The sequence below is a fragment of the Physeter macrocephalus genome, chromosome 18 (genome assembly GCF_002837175.3).
Source record: "Physeter macrocephalus isolate SW-GA chromosome 18, ASM283717v5, whole genome shotgun sequence".
Classification (NCBI taxonomy): Eukaryota; Metazoa; Chordata; class Mammalia; order Artiodactyla; family Physeteridae; genus Physeter; species Physeter macrocephalus.
Genome location: NC_041231.1, coordinates 52,233,205 through 52,250,402, shown reverse-complemented (window position 1 = coordinate 52,250,402; position 17,198 = coordinate 52,233,205). Strand labels below are relative to the sequence as shown.

The window sequence follows — 17,198 nt, the reverse complement described above, 5'->3', positions numbered from 1 at the left end:
GGTTATATATATATATATATGTAAAACATATATATAATATATATAAATGACATAGATATATAACATATATATAACCAGTTTTATATATATATATATATATATATATATATATATAAACATATAACATTTCAGGTAAACATCCAGACCTCTTTTTTGGGGGTTGTTATTAATTTTATTTATTGCTTATTAATTTCCTATTTCATCAATTTCCTCTGTATTATTGCCATTCTTTTCTCTTCTTAAAAAATTTTTAAAAATTAATATAATTTTAAAGGTTACACTCCATTTAGTTATTACAAAATATTGGCTATATTCCCCGTGTTGTACAATACATCCTTGAGCATATCTTACACCTAATAGTTTGTATCTCCCACTCTTCCACCCCTCTATTATCTCTCCCCCCTCCCCACTGAGACGTCTTTTTATGAGCATGTATACATATAGATGCATGAAAATCTACATATGTCAGATCATCATATTTTGAGCATATTAGAACTTGTAGGATGCAGCTCAAACAGTGCTTACGGGGAAATTTAGTGTATGTGTATACACATGTATTATATATAGTATATATTTTATATAATATATTTATTATATATTATATAAAATGTATATAATAGAAAAGAATTAGAAAAATAGTAAGGCTAAAAATCTAAGCAACTATCTCAAGGAGCTAGAGAAAAGTATTGCAAATTAAATCCAGAGAAAGAAGGAAAGAAATAATTAAAAACAGAAATCAATCAATAAAAATTTAAAATTAAAAAGTAAATGCATATAGAAAGAAAACCACCAAAGTTAAAAGTGGGTTCTTTGAAATAATTAAGAAAATTAATAGCTCCTACAAAGACAGATCAAGAAATAAAGACCAAAAATACAAATTACAAATAACAGGCATGAAAAACCTGACATCACTACAGATTCTACAGACATTAAAAAGGTAATGATTCTGATAGTGTGGTCAAGGAAAGACAAGGGCTTGAACTGAACCCAGTAGATGAGAATGAGTTGGTGGATTTGAAAGCTTGAGGAGATGGAATAAACAGACTGGTTGGATTGGGTATGGGAGAGAAATAGGTGTAACAGTTTGTGCTGAGCTCTCTCTTAGGTGACTGGGTGGCCAAGGGGTGCCACTAGTGAGGCTGGGCAGCTCAGATGGAGAACCAAGCTTGGTGAAATTCGGCTAAAACCAACTTTTCCCAATTTAATTTTATCGCTTTTTTTACTTGCTACCTAAAAAACAATCCCCCCACCCCCCCAAAAAAACCCAGAAAATAACAAGTGTTGTGAGAATGTAGAGAAATTGAAACTCTGTGCACTGTTTGTGGGGAGGTAAAATGCAGCGCAGTCACTGTGGAAAAGTGTGGCAGTTCCTCAAAATATTAAACATAGAATTACTATGTGATCCAGCAATTCCACTTCTCGGTATATACCCTAAAGAATGGAAGGCACATATCTCGAACAGATAACTGTACACCTATGTTAATAGCAGTATTATTCACAATAGCCAAAAAGTGGAAACAAACCAAGTGTCTTTCAAAGGATCGACAGATGAAGAAAATGTGGTGTGTAAGTACAGTCTTTAAAAAGGAAAGAAAATCTGATGCGTGGTACAACATGAATGGACCTTGAGGGCATTATGCTAAGCGGATTGTCAAACATGAAAAGACAAATACTGTATGATTCCACTCATGTGGGGTACTTAGAGTACCAAAATTCACAGACAGAATGGTTGCCAAGGGCTAGAGAGAGGCGAGAAAAGAGGAGTTACTGTTTAATGGATATAGAGTTGCAGTTTTGCAAGATTAAAGTTCTGGAGGTGGCTGGTGGTGGCTGCACAATAATGTGAATGTACTTAATGCCACCAAACTGTACACTTTAAGATGGTTAAGATGGTGAATTTTATGTTATGTGTATTTTATCCAGTTAAACACACACACATACACACAAGGCTGGACCCCAACCCAAGGTTCTGATTCAGTAGGTCTGGAGTGGGATCTGCTGATTGGCCTTTCTATTGGCATTCTATCGTATTCAGTAAGTTCTCAGGTGATGCTGATGCTGCCAATGCGGAGACCATACTTAGGGATAAGTGGTCAGGGGGCCTGGTGAGTATCATGTGGAGGGGTCCTCTGCTTGCTCCCTCGTGGCTATCGTTGTTATTGACAACAGCCGGCGTTTATGGAGGGCTTGCCTGCTACAGGTTATCTCACAGTTGGGTGAAGGGGCAGCAGATGGGCAGGGCTAGAGTAGATAAACTTCACCTGGCTTCCTTTGGTCCTTGGTGTGAGTGGAAGGCTGAGAGGGAACCAGAGACGCAAATAAAGACCCAGTACAATAGAGCACACAGCCGCGGGGAGAACTAGGGTCGCTTAGGGACCGAGCGCCCAGGGCGCGATCTGGACGGGGACGTGGGGCGCCCGGGCAGGTCTCCAGGCTCCTCCGCGGCCGCGGGAGGCGGTGGGGGACTCGTGGCCCGCAGAGGGCGCTGCCGCGCCGTCCCGCCGCCTGCCGCCCAGGCCGCCCACCCCGCGGGCGCGCCTCTCCGCAGTCCAGCGCCGACCGGCCGGGGACCCGCTTGTTCCGAGCGCGCACACTTCTCGGCCGGACGGAGGACGCCGCCAGCTCCTGGCCGCCTCTGTACTCGCCTGCGGCGGCAGCTCGGCCCACCGCCCCCGGCCCGGCACCGCGTCGCGCCCGCGTCCGAGCGCAGAACTCCGGCCCCCAGGAGCCTCCCGGCCGTCGGCGGACCCAGCGGCCCCGCCGCCGGCACGCTCGGCGCCCTGCTCTCGGGGCACAGGGGAGGGCGGCGGCCGGCTGGTGATGGGCGGCCCGGCGGCGCGGAGGGGCGCCGGGGGGCTCCACGCGCTGCTCCTGGCGCTGGTGGCCGCGGGGAGCCCCGCGGGCGCCTACAATCTGGACCCGCAGCGCCCCGTGCGCTTCCAGGGTCCCGCCGGGTCCTTTTTCGGCTACGCGGTGCTGGAGCACTTCCACGACAACACGCGCTGGTGAGTGCCCTCCCGGCCCGGACCCTGACCCCGGCCCGGCTTGCCCCGCTGCAGCCGCCAGGCCGTCGCTGCCGCCGCCTTTCCGGCCTCTCCACGCCGCCGTCCCGAGGGGGCGATTTAAATGTCTCCGTTGTGCGTAGCCCGGCCGCCGAGGAAAGGTGGGGAGGAGGGAGGACGCCGGTTCCCGGTCCAGCGTACTGCCCCGTGGGCGCCCGAGTCGGAGGGGGCCGGGCGCCTCGCCGCCGGGGTGGCCCCTCGCTCGGCCTCCCAGCCAGACTCGGCTTAACTCTCTAGGTCGCAAAGTAACTTGGTTCTTCTGACCCCGTGGGCCCCAGGCAGCCCGGCCAGAATCCCGAAGGCCCCGGGCTGCGGAGACAGACTCCTCAGTTCGGGGAACTCTTGGTGACACCCCACCCGCCTCGCCCGGGCTTTAAGCCTCTCCCGCCGGCTCTGCGCAGGAAGCGGAGTAACCCCGAGATGCGAGGGGAGTGGGCTGGGTGTGCGTGGGGTCGGGGGGCGGGGATGCCGACTGTGTGGTCCCCCTTCTCGCTCACCAGGCCCTCTGCGGAAGCGAGCTGAGAGGGTCCGGAGGCAGGGAAGGGGATGGTCCTGGACCCCAGTGACAAGTCCGGTGGGACCCGTGGGTGATTTCTGGGGCAGGTACCCTGGAGACCAGTAGAGGTCAGGGAGTCCAGTTGCCCCCTGAATGTCCCCTTAAGAGTCCCAAGAGGTGGGAGCTCTCCCCATGAGGCACCACCTGTGAAGGGGCATGGAGCTGGAGTGCCCAACCCCAGGGGAGAAGCACCGGGGGAGGTTGGTCTCCCCTTGGCCCTTTCCTATGGACAAGAGCGAATGAAACAGCCACAGGAGGGGTCAACCCCTCCTCAAAGAGTTAGGGTGTGGGTAGTTCCCCAGTGGGGCCCCAGGTGACAGCTGGTCTGGGGCTGGTTTTATTGTGTGGTCACCAGTGTGGACATCCTTGGGGGCTGCAGGCTGGGAGGGCGAGGTCAGCCCTGTGTGTGCGCTCAGCATGCAGTTCTGCTCGGAACTGGACAGAGGCTGATAGAAAAGGGAGGGTTTGTAGATTCGAGTCCTCTGGTGTTCCTGGAAAAGTGGGGACTCCGTGACCAGCCAGCCCTTTAACAATCATGCTGTTTAGGAGAGCTGCCTCCAAGAGAACAAGTTTTTAAGGTTTTTGTGTAGCTCTTGTCCAGTTCCCTATCTCTCTCCCTACCATTTACCCCAGTTGCTGAGTTTAAGACCAGCTGTCTTTTCTTGCACTTGCCAAATCCCCCTTTTAAAGCAAAGCAGGCTGACGCCTTTCTTGTGTCCTCTGTACTCAGCGTCCACTGTGGACTTTGGTAGAGAAGGTAGCCTGGGCAGGAGCAATTGGAGAACACATCCCAGGATCCTAGGCCGGGCTCCCGAACTGTGTGACCTTGGCACAAAGCATGTGGGGAGGGCTGTTAAAGATAGAAGGGCTGGGGCTTCCCTGGTGGTGCAGTGGTTAAGAATCCGCCTGCCAATGCAGGGGACACAGGTTCGAGCCCCGGCCCGGGAAGATCCCACATGCTGCAGAGCAACTAAGCCCGTGCACTACAACTACTGAACCTGCACTCTAGAGCTCGCGTGCCACAACTACTGAGCCCACGTGCCGCAACTACTGAAGCCCGTGCGCCTAGAGCCCGCGCTCCACAACAAGAGAAGCCACTGCAATGAGAAGCCTGTGCACCGCAGCGAAGAGTAGCCCCAACCAGAGAAAGACCCAACGCAGCCAAAACTAAAACTAAAAATAAATTAATTAATTTAAAAAAAAAATAGAAGGGCTACTCTGGGCAGGGGGCTGCTGAGGAGGGGCAGGCAGGGGAGCTGGAGCACCACATGGGGTCTGCAGCTCCGCAGCCTCATGGGTCTCTGAGCTCTTTGGGCCACAGGTAAAAGCTGCCCCATTTCGGAAGTAGGGGGAGTCAAGAGCAGATCTGACTTGGAAAAAGAGTCCAGCCTGCTTTGTTTTTAAAAGGTGATGAGGAAAGGCTGTGTGGTATGATTAAATTTGGCAAGTGCAAGAAGAGACCCAGGGTAAGTGGCAGGAGGTGGTGAGGACGGTCGGTTGTGCTGGGGCGTGGCCTTGGTGTCAGTGGAGATGTGGGACAAGTATTTCAGGGGTCCATCCACAGCCAGGCTTCCGGTCTCAAAATCGCTATCTCTCCTTCTGATACTGAGTGGGCTGCTCTTTTTATTGGAGCGCTTGTCCCTATAGTTTTTCAAGTACCAACTAATCTCTACTGCAATCTATTTAAAGCAACTTTTCTTATTCCCTGCCCCCCACTGCCTTAACTCTGTCTTAGTTTTTGCTTATCTCCTTGTCTTCCATCCTCTTGTTATTTCTTCCTAGCGTCTTCCTCCCTGTTCTTTTCTCTCTCCTCTCCCTTCACCCCAGTATTCTTGGTCTTAGACCTTGACGGTTATTCTCTGCTGATTATGCTGCCCAGTCTCGGTATGCCAATGGTCTTTGAAGCAAGAGACTTTCAGCATCTCCTATTTTCTCCTTCTTTCTTTTCTTTATATCTTTAGAGGCTAGGCTTACTCTGAGGCTAATGAAACTTCCACCAAAGGCCTCTCACTTGCACAGGCCCCTCCCTACCAAGGCCCTGTGCCTAATTCTATATTCGTAATTTTGTATTAATTTTCTTAAAGGTAGTCGCCCTATATTTGTAGGATTCAGGCCCTGTGGAATCTGGATCTACCCTAGGTCTCTACCTTAACTCTGGGGTTGGTTGATTGACTTAGTGACTGATTGTTGGTCTCTTCCTACCAGGCAGTCCTTGGGCCCTGGATCTTCTAGCTTTGCTTGAGGGACATGCAGGTTGTTTCCAATTATTCACAATTATAAACAGCAGCAGGGTAAACATCCTTCTAACAAAAGCCTTGCGGACATCCTTAATTATTTCCTTTGAATAAGTTCCTGGGCTTAGAATTGCTGGGTCAGAGAGGGAGGTAGGTTTTCAAGCATTTTCTCTGCATTTCCAGCGTGCCAGTGAAGCTGAAGTGTGCACTTTAGGGAAATGTATTTAACTTTGGAGTAATCTACCAAAGGGCTGCTCCAGTCCAATGGAAGAGCATAGCCACCTACATGAGGGGGACTTAAAAAAAGATCACAGAGAGTCAAATTGGGTGTGGGAGGTAAGTGACAGACACGAAGAGGACAATGTGTTAGAACTCTGAAAGGAAAAGGAGGCAGCGTTCACTAAGCCTTGTATCTGCTGTCTTTCTTTCTGAGCAGAAGTTACTGTTAAGCTTCTTCATTCAGTCTTAGTGGTTCAGTAGTTTTGCTTCGTGTTAATTAAACACCTCTGTACAGGTGGAAGGATTTGTTGTGTGTAGGGTAAGGGAGGGAGGAGAGTGTGCAGGGAGAGAGCCCAGGCACGACAGTCTGCAGGGGCCAGAACTGAAGGGTCCCCAGGTTAAGGGGACCCCAGGTGCACATCACAGAGCTCCGTCAGTAGGACTAGTGCTTCTAACCTAATCCCATAACTGAGCATTCCTAGCAGTTCTTTTTTAAGCAATAATTGTCACTGATCAGAGGTCCTATCTCTCTGTGTAAGGGATGGGGTGGCCTCGCTTTCCGAGCCCTGGGGACTGCGTCCTGCATATGCAGTCATGTTACATAGGGAACAGAGTCCCGGACCCAGCCTCTCTCCAAGGGCTTGGCTTGAGTGGCCTCTGCTGTCTGTCTGTCATGCTCTGGGCAGTGAACGTTGTTCCCATGGCCAGGTGGACCAGAATATGGCAGGCAGTGTGATAGAAGTCATTTGTATCAGTTTGGATGCAAACATGCAAGTGACTCAGTTTCTTTTTTTCCAGTGACACCCCGAGGGCATCTCCCTGCCCTGAGCTAGCGTCCTCCCCTAGACCTCCCACCACCTGGGTCTTCTTGCTCCCTTTGAACAGTAGCAGGAGGTGCCAGGGAACATGGACAAAGCAGATTTCTGTCCCCTTCCTTTAGACACGGACTGGTCCCTCAGCTGCAGGGCAGACAACTGTAACACCCTGTGAGATAAATAAATGCAGCCCTGCTGGCTGGCGTAGAGCCCCAGAGCGGGTTTCTTTCACACCCTCCCCTTCCCTCCTTCCTCTTGGCCCCAGACGCCCCGGAGTCCTAGGCGGTTGGGTGCATTGGCTTCCTTTCTGGAGACGTGCTTCCTGCCTCATCTCCCGGGACGCATCAAGACGGCTGTGCTCGGGCCCAGAGCAAGTGCTCGGAAATGGAAGAGGCGCCGGCGTTTTGCTTTGTTAAGGTTGTCAGAGCATCACTCAGTGAGGAACAGGAGGTGATTCAGAGCCGAGGGGACCACAGCATCCTCAATTTGCATGAAGGTTGAGAATTAAAAGAACAAGCTAGATGGTCTGGCACTGCCAGTGCAGTTGCCGTGAGCCAGATGTATTGCTGTCTAAATTAAAATTAATTACAACCAAATAAAATGAAGAATTCAGTTGTACAGTCATACTAGCCACATTTCAAGTGCTCAACGGCCACGCGTGCCTCGTGGCTACTGTACTGGATAGCACACAGAACGTTTTCACCATCGCAGAAAGTTCTGGTACTGGTTTGGAGCAATGACTTGCGTCTTAAAGGGCTAGCTAGACAGGGACTTCCCTGGTCGTCCAGTGGTTAGGCCTCGGCGCTTTCACTGCCATGGGCCTGAGTTCGATCCCTGGTCAGGGGACCAAGATCCCGCGAGCCATGTGGTGCAGGCACCCACCACTCCCCGCAAAAAAAAAAAAAATAAAGGGCTAGACAGAGATCAAAAGGCAGTGTAAGAAAAGTCGACCCTTGTGTTTGAGTATGAAAACTGAAATGAGGGAGCTTAAGTAAAAATTAAGAGTGGGCAGCCTCTTTTCGTCCATCAAACATTGGAGTGCCTGCTTTGTGCTAAGGGCTGGGTATTCAAGAATGAAAAATGCACTCAAGTCTGATGGGTGAGAAGGTTGTGGGCTTCTCTGCTTGTGTGTCAGGCAGAGATAAGATGTGGGCTCCCATGGGGAAGAGGCTGGGCCTGGGGCAGCCCCGGGGACTTGTGATGGGCAGAGTAGAGTCCCGTGAAAGTAAAACCTTCAGAAGGGGAACCCTGGGATCATGGGCCCTGCTCCTCACCCACAGCCCCGCCCGGCTTTGTGAGGAGACGCCCAGAAATGATGGTGGTAGCCGGGCCTTCTCATAACCTCTGTGGTGACCTCTTTGTCACGTTCTGTCCCATGTCAGGCTCTCAGGTGGGGCTGTAGCTCCACTTCCCCATATGGATTTTCTGGAAGTAGCTTTTTCAGACGTCGTTCCTTGTTCTTACTGGCCCTGCAGAGCCTGCTTTCTCAAAGCACTCAAGAAGGGATGACACATGTATGAGGCCCGAGTTCTAAGGGGACCCGGAAAGCATCCCTTGGGGTTTCCAGGACGTTTCCCTGAAGATCTCAGGAAGCTGGCGAGGGTGCTGTTTCCTGAGCTAGTGCTGAACGCTGGCCAGGGGAGAGGCAGCTGTGTCACTCAGGAGAGAACCTTCCAGGGCAAGAAGACAGACTCTTCTCAGCCAGTTTCTAACAGCCCGGAGTGTGAGAGTGTGAAGGGCCGGGCCCTGGCCAGCTCTGAGTCCCCAGTGACCTGCTGCTGGTCAGGAAATGGTCTGCTTCTGATAACTCCCATTGTGATTTGTCTGGGGAAAATGCCATATTCACATTTGTTAAAAGCAGCCATGGTGTTCTCAGAAATCATTTGTTTTCAAGGAAGTAGCATATAACTTTAAGAAATCAAAATGGGGACTTCCCTGGTAGTCCAGTAATTAAGACTCCGTGCTCCCAATACAGGGAGCCTTGGGTTCGATCCCTGGTCAGGGAACTAGGTCCCGCATGCCGCAACTGAGAGTCTGGAACTAAGATCCCGCGTGCTGCAGCCAAGACCTGGTGCAGTCAAATAAGTAAATAAATATTAAAAACAGAACAAGGGGCTTCCCTGGTGGCGCAGTGGTTGCACGTCCGCCTGCCGATGCGGGGGACACGGGTCCGTGCCCCGGTCCGGGAGGATCCCGCGTGCCGCGGAGCGGCTGGGCCCGTGAGCCACGGCCGCTGAGCCTGCGCGTCCGTATAACTTTAAGAAATCAAAATGGGGACTTCCCTGGTAGTCCAGTAATTAAGACTCCGTGCTCCCAATACAGGGAGCCTTGGGTTCGATCCCTGGTCAGGGAACTAGGTCCCGCATGCCGCAACTGAGAGTCTGGAACTAAGATCCCGCGTGCTGCAGCCAAGACCTGGTGCAGTCAAATAAGTAAATAAATATTAAAAACAGAACAAGGGGCTTCCCTGGTGGCGCAGTGGTTGCACGTCCGCCTGCCGATGCGGGGGACACGGGTCCGTGCCCCGGTCCGGGAGGATCCCGCGTGCCGCGGAGCGGCTGGGCCCGTGAGCCACGGCCGCTGAGCCTGCGCGTCCGGAGCCTGTGCTCCGCAACGGGAGAGGCCGCAACAGTGAGAGGCCCGCGTACCGCAAAACAAAACAAAACAAAACAAAATGAACGATCTCATCAGGTAGGATTTGCTGGGCATCTACAAGAGGTCCGGCGCTTTCACAGGCGTAATAGCCCCCAGTGGGATCTTTGGGACAACCTAGTGAGTGGTTTTCAGTTTGCCAGGTAGAGAACAAAGGCTTACAGAGTTACACACCTTGTCCAAGGTCCATCCCAGCCTTGGTGATGCATGCACATCGGGGGGCCTGTGCAAGAGAATTATGGGGGTGGGAGGTAAGGCCTGTGAAAGAACTGGGGGTGGGGGAGGAGACAGGATTGGACAGGGAGAGCCTTGGACTGTGATTGGAATCGGATTCAAGTCTCGGCCATCTCAACACGGGCACGCTCACCCCAAGATTATACTCAGACCCTGGGGCTGCCTGGGTGGCCTCAGCTGGATTGCCTGGAGGGGGCTGCAGCTGGAGGCTGTCAGCTGACTGTCGTCTTGCAGCCAAAAGGCTTCAGGTGGTGCACACCTACCTCCACGGCGGCCACGGAGCCCATCGTGTGTGAAAGGCTGTGTTCGGAGATGTGAGGTGTGTTCTTCGGCCTGCAGTGTGGCTGGGGTCATCTGTGCCTCTGCTTTTCCCGCTGTATCAGCATGGGGGGCGCTGAGATGCTGGGCTGTTCGAATTGGCCCCGAGGCAGACTCCCAGGGTGCCTCTTCCTGACCTTTGGGAAGTCTCAGGTGAGGGACGGAGGAGGAAGAGAGCTCCCACCTTACCCTGAGCCGTTGAGTCGCCGACAAGCACTTGGCTGGAGGGAGCTGCCAGACCTCAACCCTGGTACCTTGTGAACTGCAAAGCCTCAAGCCACGTGGATTTGGCGACCAACCAAAGCAAAGTGTTTGAGCATCACTTAGGAAGTGCAAGTGAATCCAAGATTGGGAAAAATCCGGTCTTTGAAACCACAGGCTCACTTGGTCCCCAGTGTCTGCTTTTTTGGGAGAACAAAAAGGACTTGTGTTGTGAGTTTAAATTTGCAGCAGTAGGAATACACTGACAGGGCGCTTAGCCCGTATTAACTCACTTAATGTTCTCTGCAATTGCCTCGGCTGGTTATCATTGTAGCCCCATTCGTGAAGGGGAAAACTGAGGCACAGAGACGGTGTTTGCCCAAGTCACATGGTGACACAGTGGTTGAGCTGGGGCCTGCACCTTTGCCTCTCAAGAAGTCAAGAGTCTGAGTTTGGAGCTTCAAGGCACCCAAGCATCTGTGTCATGAGATCCTGTCTTACTTTCTTGGAAAAGTTATGGAATCACAGTCGTGGTTGCCTCCCTGTGACACCCTTTGCAGATGCTTATTCAGGACCCACTGGATACCTGTGCAGAGATCCTGGGGTTCTGCTTTCCGGAGATGCTTGATCACTCAGTAAACAGGGCCCACTGATTCCGCCAGGGACGTTTGTAGGTCCTGCTGTCATGCTAAGTCTCTATAAGACAGAAGTGTCCTAAGAAAGATGGAACATTCTGGACTATTCCGTGTGTGCATCCTAACTTCCCTGGGCTGCTTTTGTTACCATCCCTCCACCTGCTCCATTGAGCCCTCGGGGCTCCCACGGCTTATTTAAGAAGCTCTGTTTGGAGAGTAGTTGGGAAAGGACCCCATGGCAGCCCGTGTTTAGGATTTACCCCTGGGTTTGTTAAAGAAACCCACACAGAGTCAGAATTTCTGTACAGGCGGCCAACAATATGAGAGCAAATCTGAGCATTAAAAAAGCATGGAACGAATTTCCATCATCTCAGCTCATCCCTTGGTGTGTTGAAGCCCAGGTGACCTCTCCCACCCATTCTGGACTGTTTAGTGTTAAAATGCTGCAACGTGCACAGATGCCAGAGCAAAGCCGGCAGTGTGTGGGGGACACCCCAAGGGCAGCACTGCACAGGGTCCTGGCACCTCTTCTCCATCAGGCTGGGTCCTGGCGTGGATGTTCCAGACGCAGGGGAGTGGGGTTCTACCTGGCTCTGCCTTCATTGTGGCCCCTGGTTCCCCAGCAACAACCAAATCCGTGGTCTGTGCCATAATAGGGGGGCCGCGTGACTTCACCCCCATTTAGGAGCTGTGTGTTCTTGGCAAGTTACTTCAGCTGTTTGAGCCTCATTCCCTCCTCTATAAAAGAGGAATAATGAGACTTTGTCGCTCATCACATTGTGGGGGAGATTAAATGAGATGATGTCTGCAAAGTCTGGAATATAACACGTGGAACATAGTAAACCCTGGGTAAATATGAATAGCTATTTCTATTGCTACTTTGATCTGACATTTGAAGCTAATGGTCTTCATCCTGCCTTTAGATGCTAATAGTTTGCTTTCAGTACATTTGTTGATCCATTTATTTATCAAAATTTGAGTGTCAGCACTCAATACAGAAATGAATGACAGAGTCTTGCATAAGACACTGTTATGTGTGGTCTCTAAAATTTTGGTCATGCTCTACATAAATCTGCATTTTTGTGTATTCATTTGTATGTCTACTTCCAAAAGGATCTGAGATGGCTGCTTTAATCGGAGACCTGTGGGATTGTAAACCCTAGAGTTTTTAAAATCTTTTTAAAAATTGAAGTATAATTGATTTACAATATAAGTTTCAGATGTACAACATAATAGTTCAAAATTTTTATAGATTATATTCCTTTTAAATTTATTATAAAATATTGACTATATTCCCTGTGCTGTACAATACATGCTTGTAGCTTATTTTATACGTAATAGTTTGTATCTCTTAATTCCCTTCCTCTGTCCTGCCCCCTCTTCCCTCTCCCCACTGTTAACCACTAGTTTGTTCTCTATATCTGTGAGTCTGCTTCTTTTTTGTTATCTTCACTAGTTTGTTGCATTTTTAGATTCCACATATAAGTGATAACATACTGTATTTATCTTTCTCTCTCTGACTTATTTCACTAAGAATAACACCATCCAGGTTCATCCATTGAAATTTTGCCATTTGCATTCTTTTTTATGGCCGAGTAATGTTACATTGTATATATACCACATTTTCTTTATCCATTCATCTGTTGATGGATACTTAGGTTGCTTCCATATCTTGGCAATTGTAAATAATACTGCTGTGAACATTGGGATACATGTATCTTTTTGAATTAGTGTGTTTTTTTTTTTTTTCTAGGAATGGAATTGCTTGGTCATATGGTAGTTCTATTTTTAGTTTTTTAAGGAACCTCCCTACTGTTCCCCATAGTGGCTGCACCAGTTTATTCAATATAGTCCCACCAACAGTGTAGGAGGGTTCCCTTTTCTCTACAGCCTCGCCAACATTTGTTATCTGTGGTCTTTTTGATGATGGCCATTCTGACAGGTGTGAGGTAAATCCGAGCATTTTGCATGCCTCTTCCTTTTCTCAGCTAGCAAGCGGGAGGTCACTTCTTTTCTGGCGAGCTCTGGCTCTCATCCCAGGCTTCAGGTAAGTCTGGGAGGTAGGTCCACACTTCCAAGGTGCTGGTGAGAATTCTACCAAAAAAAAAAAAGTAAATGTGAAAGTATTGACCTGTTTTTCTTGGAGAAGAAAACTTTCACGAGAAACCAACAGGAAGATTTCAAGACTCAGGTCTCCAGAGCTCTGCAGCTTGCTCTGCCTCTTGAATTTTAATGTTTACTTGATGCTCTCAGGTGGGGAAGGAAAACCTCGGCTCTTTGCCATGTTTCCTTCTCCGGGTACCTCTACCAGGACCTGAGCCCCTGGATGGGGCAGCGGCCTCTGAGGACCCTTTACTCCCATCCAGGGTGGCCAGGGGGGCTAATTTCTCTCCGAGGTGGGACCCTCCCCGTGACTCTGTTCTTTCCCGGTTGGTCGTGGAATTTTACCTATTTCCTTCTCTGGGGAGTGAAGGATTTGGCATGGTAAGGTGGCTTTCCTGGCACTGGCTCTCCCACTGTTCAAGTCTTGGCTGTGTTTTGCCCAGTAAGGGATGTGGAGTGATACCTGGGGTTTCCCTGAGGTGTGGTGGACACACAGTGATTGAATTCCACTCCTGTAACTAAAACGTGGGTCCCCAGGGAAGTTTTGGTTTGGGGATGCCTGAAAGCAAACCTAATGGCTTTAAGGTTTTTAATCCCCAGTTGCTGTCCTCAATCTGGCTGTAATTTCGCCCTGCAGAATCACTGCTGTGGTATTTGTGGGAAGGGAGGGAGCCCTTGGGACGATGTCAGTTCCGAGCCTCCCCCAGGGAGGTAGCTGTGGTTCAGCCCTTTTCTGCCACCTGCTCCCAGGGGAATTGACCGGTGGTTTGCTCTCAGGAGGTGAGGGACGGGTTCAGAGTAGGATGGGAGGCTGGACTGGAGCCTTGGTAACCTGCTTCCCCACACACAGGGCAACCAAGGAAGTGGCTCTGTTGGAAATATGGAGTGCACTTAAACTGCCACAATAGGAGGGAAGGACTTCCCTGGTGGTCCAGTGGTAAAGAATCTGCCTTCCAATACAGGGGACGCAGGTTCGATCCCTGGTCATGGAACCAAGATCCCACATGCCGTGGGGCAACTAAGCCCGTGAGCCACAACTACTGAGCGCGCACACCTCAACTAGAGCCCACGTGCCGCAAACGACAGAGCCCACGCGCTCTGGAACCCACGTGCCACAACGACAGAGCCCATGTGCCCTGGAGCCTGCGCGCCACAACTAGAGAGGGAAAATCCACACGCCTCCACTAGAGAGAAGCCTGTGCGCCACAACGAAGAGCCTGCGCACCGCAACTAAGACCTGATGCAGCCATAAATCAGTAAATAAATGTGGGAGTTCGGGGGGACTGGAAGGAACACGCCCTTGGACATGGACACCCTGGGTTCAAATCCCAGCCACTTATCAGCAATGTGACCCACCATTTCTGAGTAAAGTGCACACTAGAAGCTGCCTGACAGGATTGCCTAGAGCAGGAAATCAGACAACCCATGAGCATAACTGGGGCTGGCAGATGAATGGATGGGCCTACATTTCCAAATAGGTGCGTGAACTGCACATTAAGAGAGGCGGCACCTCATTATAGTTTTGATTGGCATTTCTCTAATAATTAGTGATGTTGAGCATCTCTTCATGTGTCTATTGGCCGTCTGTATGTCTTCTTTGGAGATATGTCTATTTAGGTCTTTTCCCATTTTTTGATTGGGTTGTTTGTTTTGTTGTTGAGTTGTATGAGCTGTTTGTATAGTTTGGAAATTAAGCCCTTGGTTGCATCATTTGCAAATGTTTTCTGCCCCTCTATAGGTTATCTTTTTGTTCTGTTTATGGTTTCCTTTGCTATGCAAAAGCTTATAAATTTTATTAGGTCCCATTTGTTTATTTTTTGCTTTTATTTCTATTGCCTTGGGAGACTGACCTAAGAAAACAGTGGTATGTTTTATATCAGAGAATATTTTGCCTATGTTCTCTTCTAAACAACAAGGTCCTATTGTATAGCACAGGGAACTATATTCAATATCTTGTGACAAACCATAATGGAAAAGAAAATGAAAAAGAATACATATGTATAACTGAGTCACTTTGCTGAACAACATTTTCAATCAACTATACTTCAATAAAATACAAAGAGAGAGAGAGAGAGGCTAACCTCTGGGTAGCACCACGCCAACCATGTGAACGTTCTAGGAAAGCAAGAAGATGATCAAAATTCAGCCTGATGGGGAGGAGAAGGACCATCGTTCAGTTCCAACCCCCTGTCTGTCCTTTGGGGACAGAGCTTCCAATCTAAGTTCTAAGCTCAGGGCCACCTGCAGAGCATCGCATGCCTTTTTCAGACAGGGTCACATGTGTGAGTGGCTGGCACCAGAGAGGGTTCTCGATACCTGTTGGCTCCCTTTTCCTCCTTTCTGGCTGACGTGGGGTGGGCAGAGTAGGGGAGTGGGCCCTGCACCCCACTGCTGGGGTGTGTGCTGCACTTGGTGTCTCACCATGCTTTGTGGGCTCAGGCAAGTCCCATGACCTTGTGTGGCCACCTGCTTCTCCATCTGTAAAGTGGGGATAATATCAGTGCCTCCCGTAGGCTTGCTGTGAAGATGAAATGCACTTGTGCCCAGAGGGAGCCTAGCCCAGCATCTGCACACTCCAAGGGCCCATTACAGGCTGGTTGTCCTTGTAATTAGGAGCCCGAGTTCTGAGTTAAGGAGGAGGCTAAAATGTCTGGGAAGTTTGTGTGCATCTTTAACTGGGGATGGGATAGAGGAGAGCCTTGCTTCTCGGGGTCATCAGTTCATACGGGCCCCAGATGAACGTGATTATTTGTAATCAGCGTAGGTGGTTCTGTAACGCTTCTTGGATTATAAGTCACCTGGGGAGCTTGTTAAAATGCGCGTTCTGATTTAGCAGGCTGGGGAATGGAGCCTGAGATTCTACGTTCCCATCAGGCTCCCAGCTGTTTTCCATGCTGCTGGTCTGAGGACCACACTTGAAGTAGCAAGCAAAGGTCCGAAACAGCCTGATGATTTATCACTGGGAGCCTGTCGGTGGGGACACTCCTTCAGATGGTAACTGTACAGAAGAAAGAAACATCTTACTGTCATGTCAAGGGTGCCGGGAAAGATTCTGGGGGGACATTTGAAGTGGCTGGGATGTCTCTTTGTAACTCAGAACGAGAACAAAAGCGGATGGCATCTTTTCAGTGGCATGCCCTGAACTCTGGGCCATTGCCCTCTCTCTTGGGATCAGCCTGGCGAATAGCCAGCTGAATTAACTTCAGAAGAGGCAAGCTCATCGGCTGGCCTGTAGAGCAGTCTTGCTGGCCGGCCGCCTAGGTAAAGAGCAGCATCAGGCTGCGGAGGAAAAGCCACAATGTTCTGTGAACACAGAGATACGGGCTCGCCCTCCAGCGAGCCACCCCTGTGAATGTCGTGCACACAAGCGCACACACGCCCCCTTATCTCTTGCTTCATTTCTTGTTAGATTTGTGGGAAGAAACCTCCTCTGAGCAGCTGATGAAGAGTTTGAACCAGATGGTTGTTATCAGTGCTTGATCAGCCCTGGTTGTTAGAATCATTGAGTACCTTGGGCTCGGAAGGAAAACATAATTCAGCAGGTCCCTTCTCTGACTTTCGATTTTGAAATAAATTTCTGTTTCTCTGTCTCAGCTCTCGGCTGGGAAAAGCAGTGCTGGGATTTAAGCTCTCCAGGGTCCTTCCTGCTTGGAGACCTGTGTATCTGTATTGAGAAGTCTGGGGCAGCGGCAGTCTGTGGAAGGTCCGGGGTTCCAATGCCACTGTGGGGGACATAATAGGGAAACAGGCCATTGTTTCTTGCAGCCATTTCCCTTGCTTTGTACATGACGAATTCTCCCCCTTGTTTAGTTCTTGTGATTTTTTTTTTTTTTTTTTTTAACAGCATGGGTTGCAATCGACGTTTATTTGCTGTGCTGATATAAATTCGGAGTTGGTGGGAATTTCTGGACCCAGGTCTGTCCCATGGGGGTTTTCTAGTGGAGGGGGTATTTTATGTTCCACAGCTCCTATGGCCTGCCATGTCGAAAGGCGGTGGGTGTTACAGTGTAGAGATGGCAAGCTCCTGATGCCTCTTACCTGTGTAAACACAGCCAGCATTAGAGAGCCACCCTTGGCCGAGCCCCGGGGGCTCTGGAGCTCAGCCCCAGAAGCCGGGGGGGGGGGGGGGGGGCGGGGCGGGAATTGATCCCTTCATGGGGCTTTCTCCT

At 50.1% G+C, this 17,198-nt stretch overlaps 1 protein-coding gene across 6 annotated transcripts in view; it reads left to right on the top strand.

The window, feature by feature from the left end:
* The first annotated feature begins 2,619 nt into the window (after positions 1-2,619).
* Positions 2,620-17,198, top strand: part of ITGA9 (integrin subunit alpha 9) — a 363,861-nt gene continuing 349,282 nt past the window's right edge. For 5 of the 6 annotated variants that reach the window (XM_028478504.1, XM_055080233.1, XM_028478505.1 and 2 more), the window contains exon 1: positions 2,821-3,005. In XM_028478504.1, the coding sequence (XP_028334305.1) occupies positions 2,821-3,005 (185 nt within the window). Of the gene's footprint in view, positions 3,006-17,198 lie in introns of all 6 variants that reach the window. The other variant, XM_024132323.3, reaches the window with a different exon arrangement.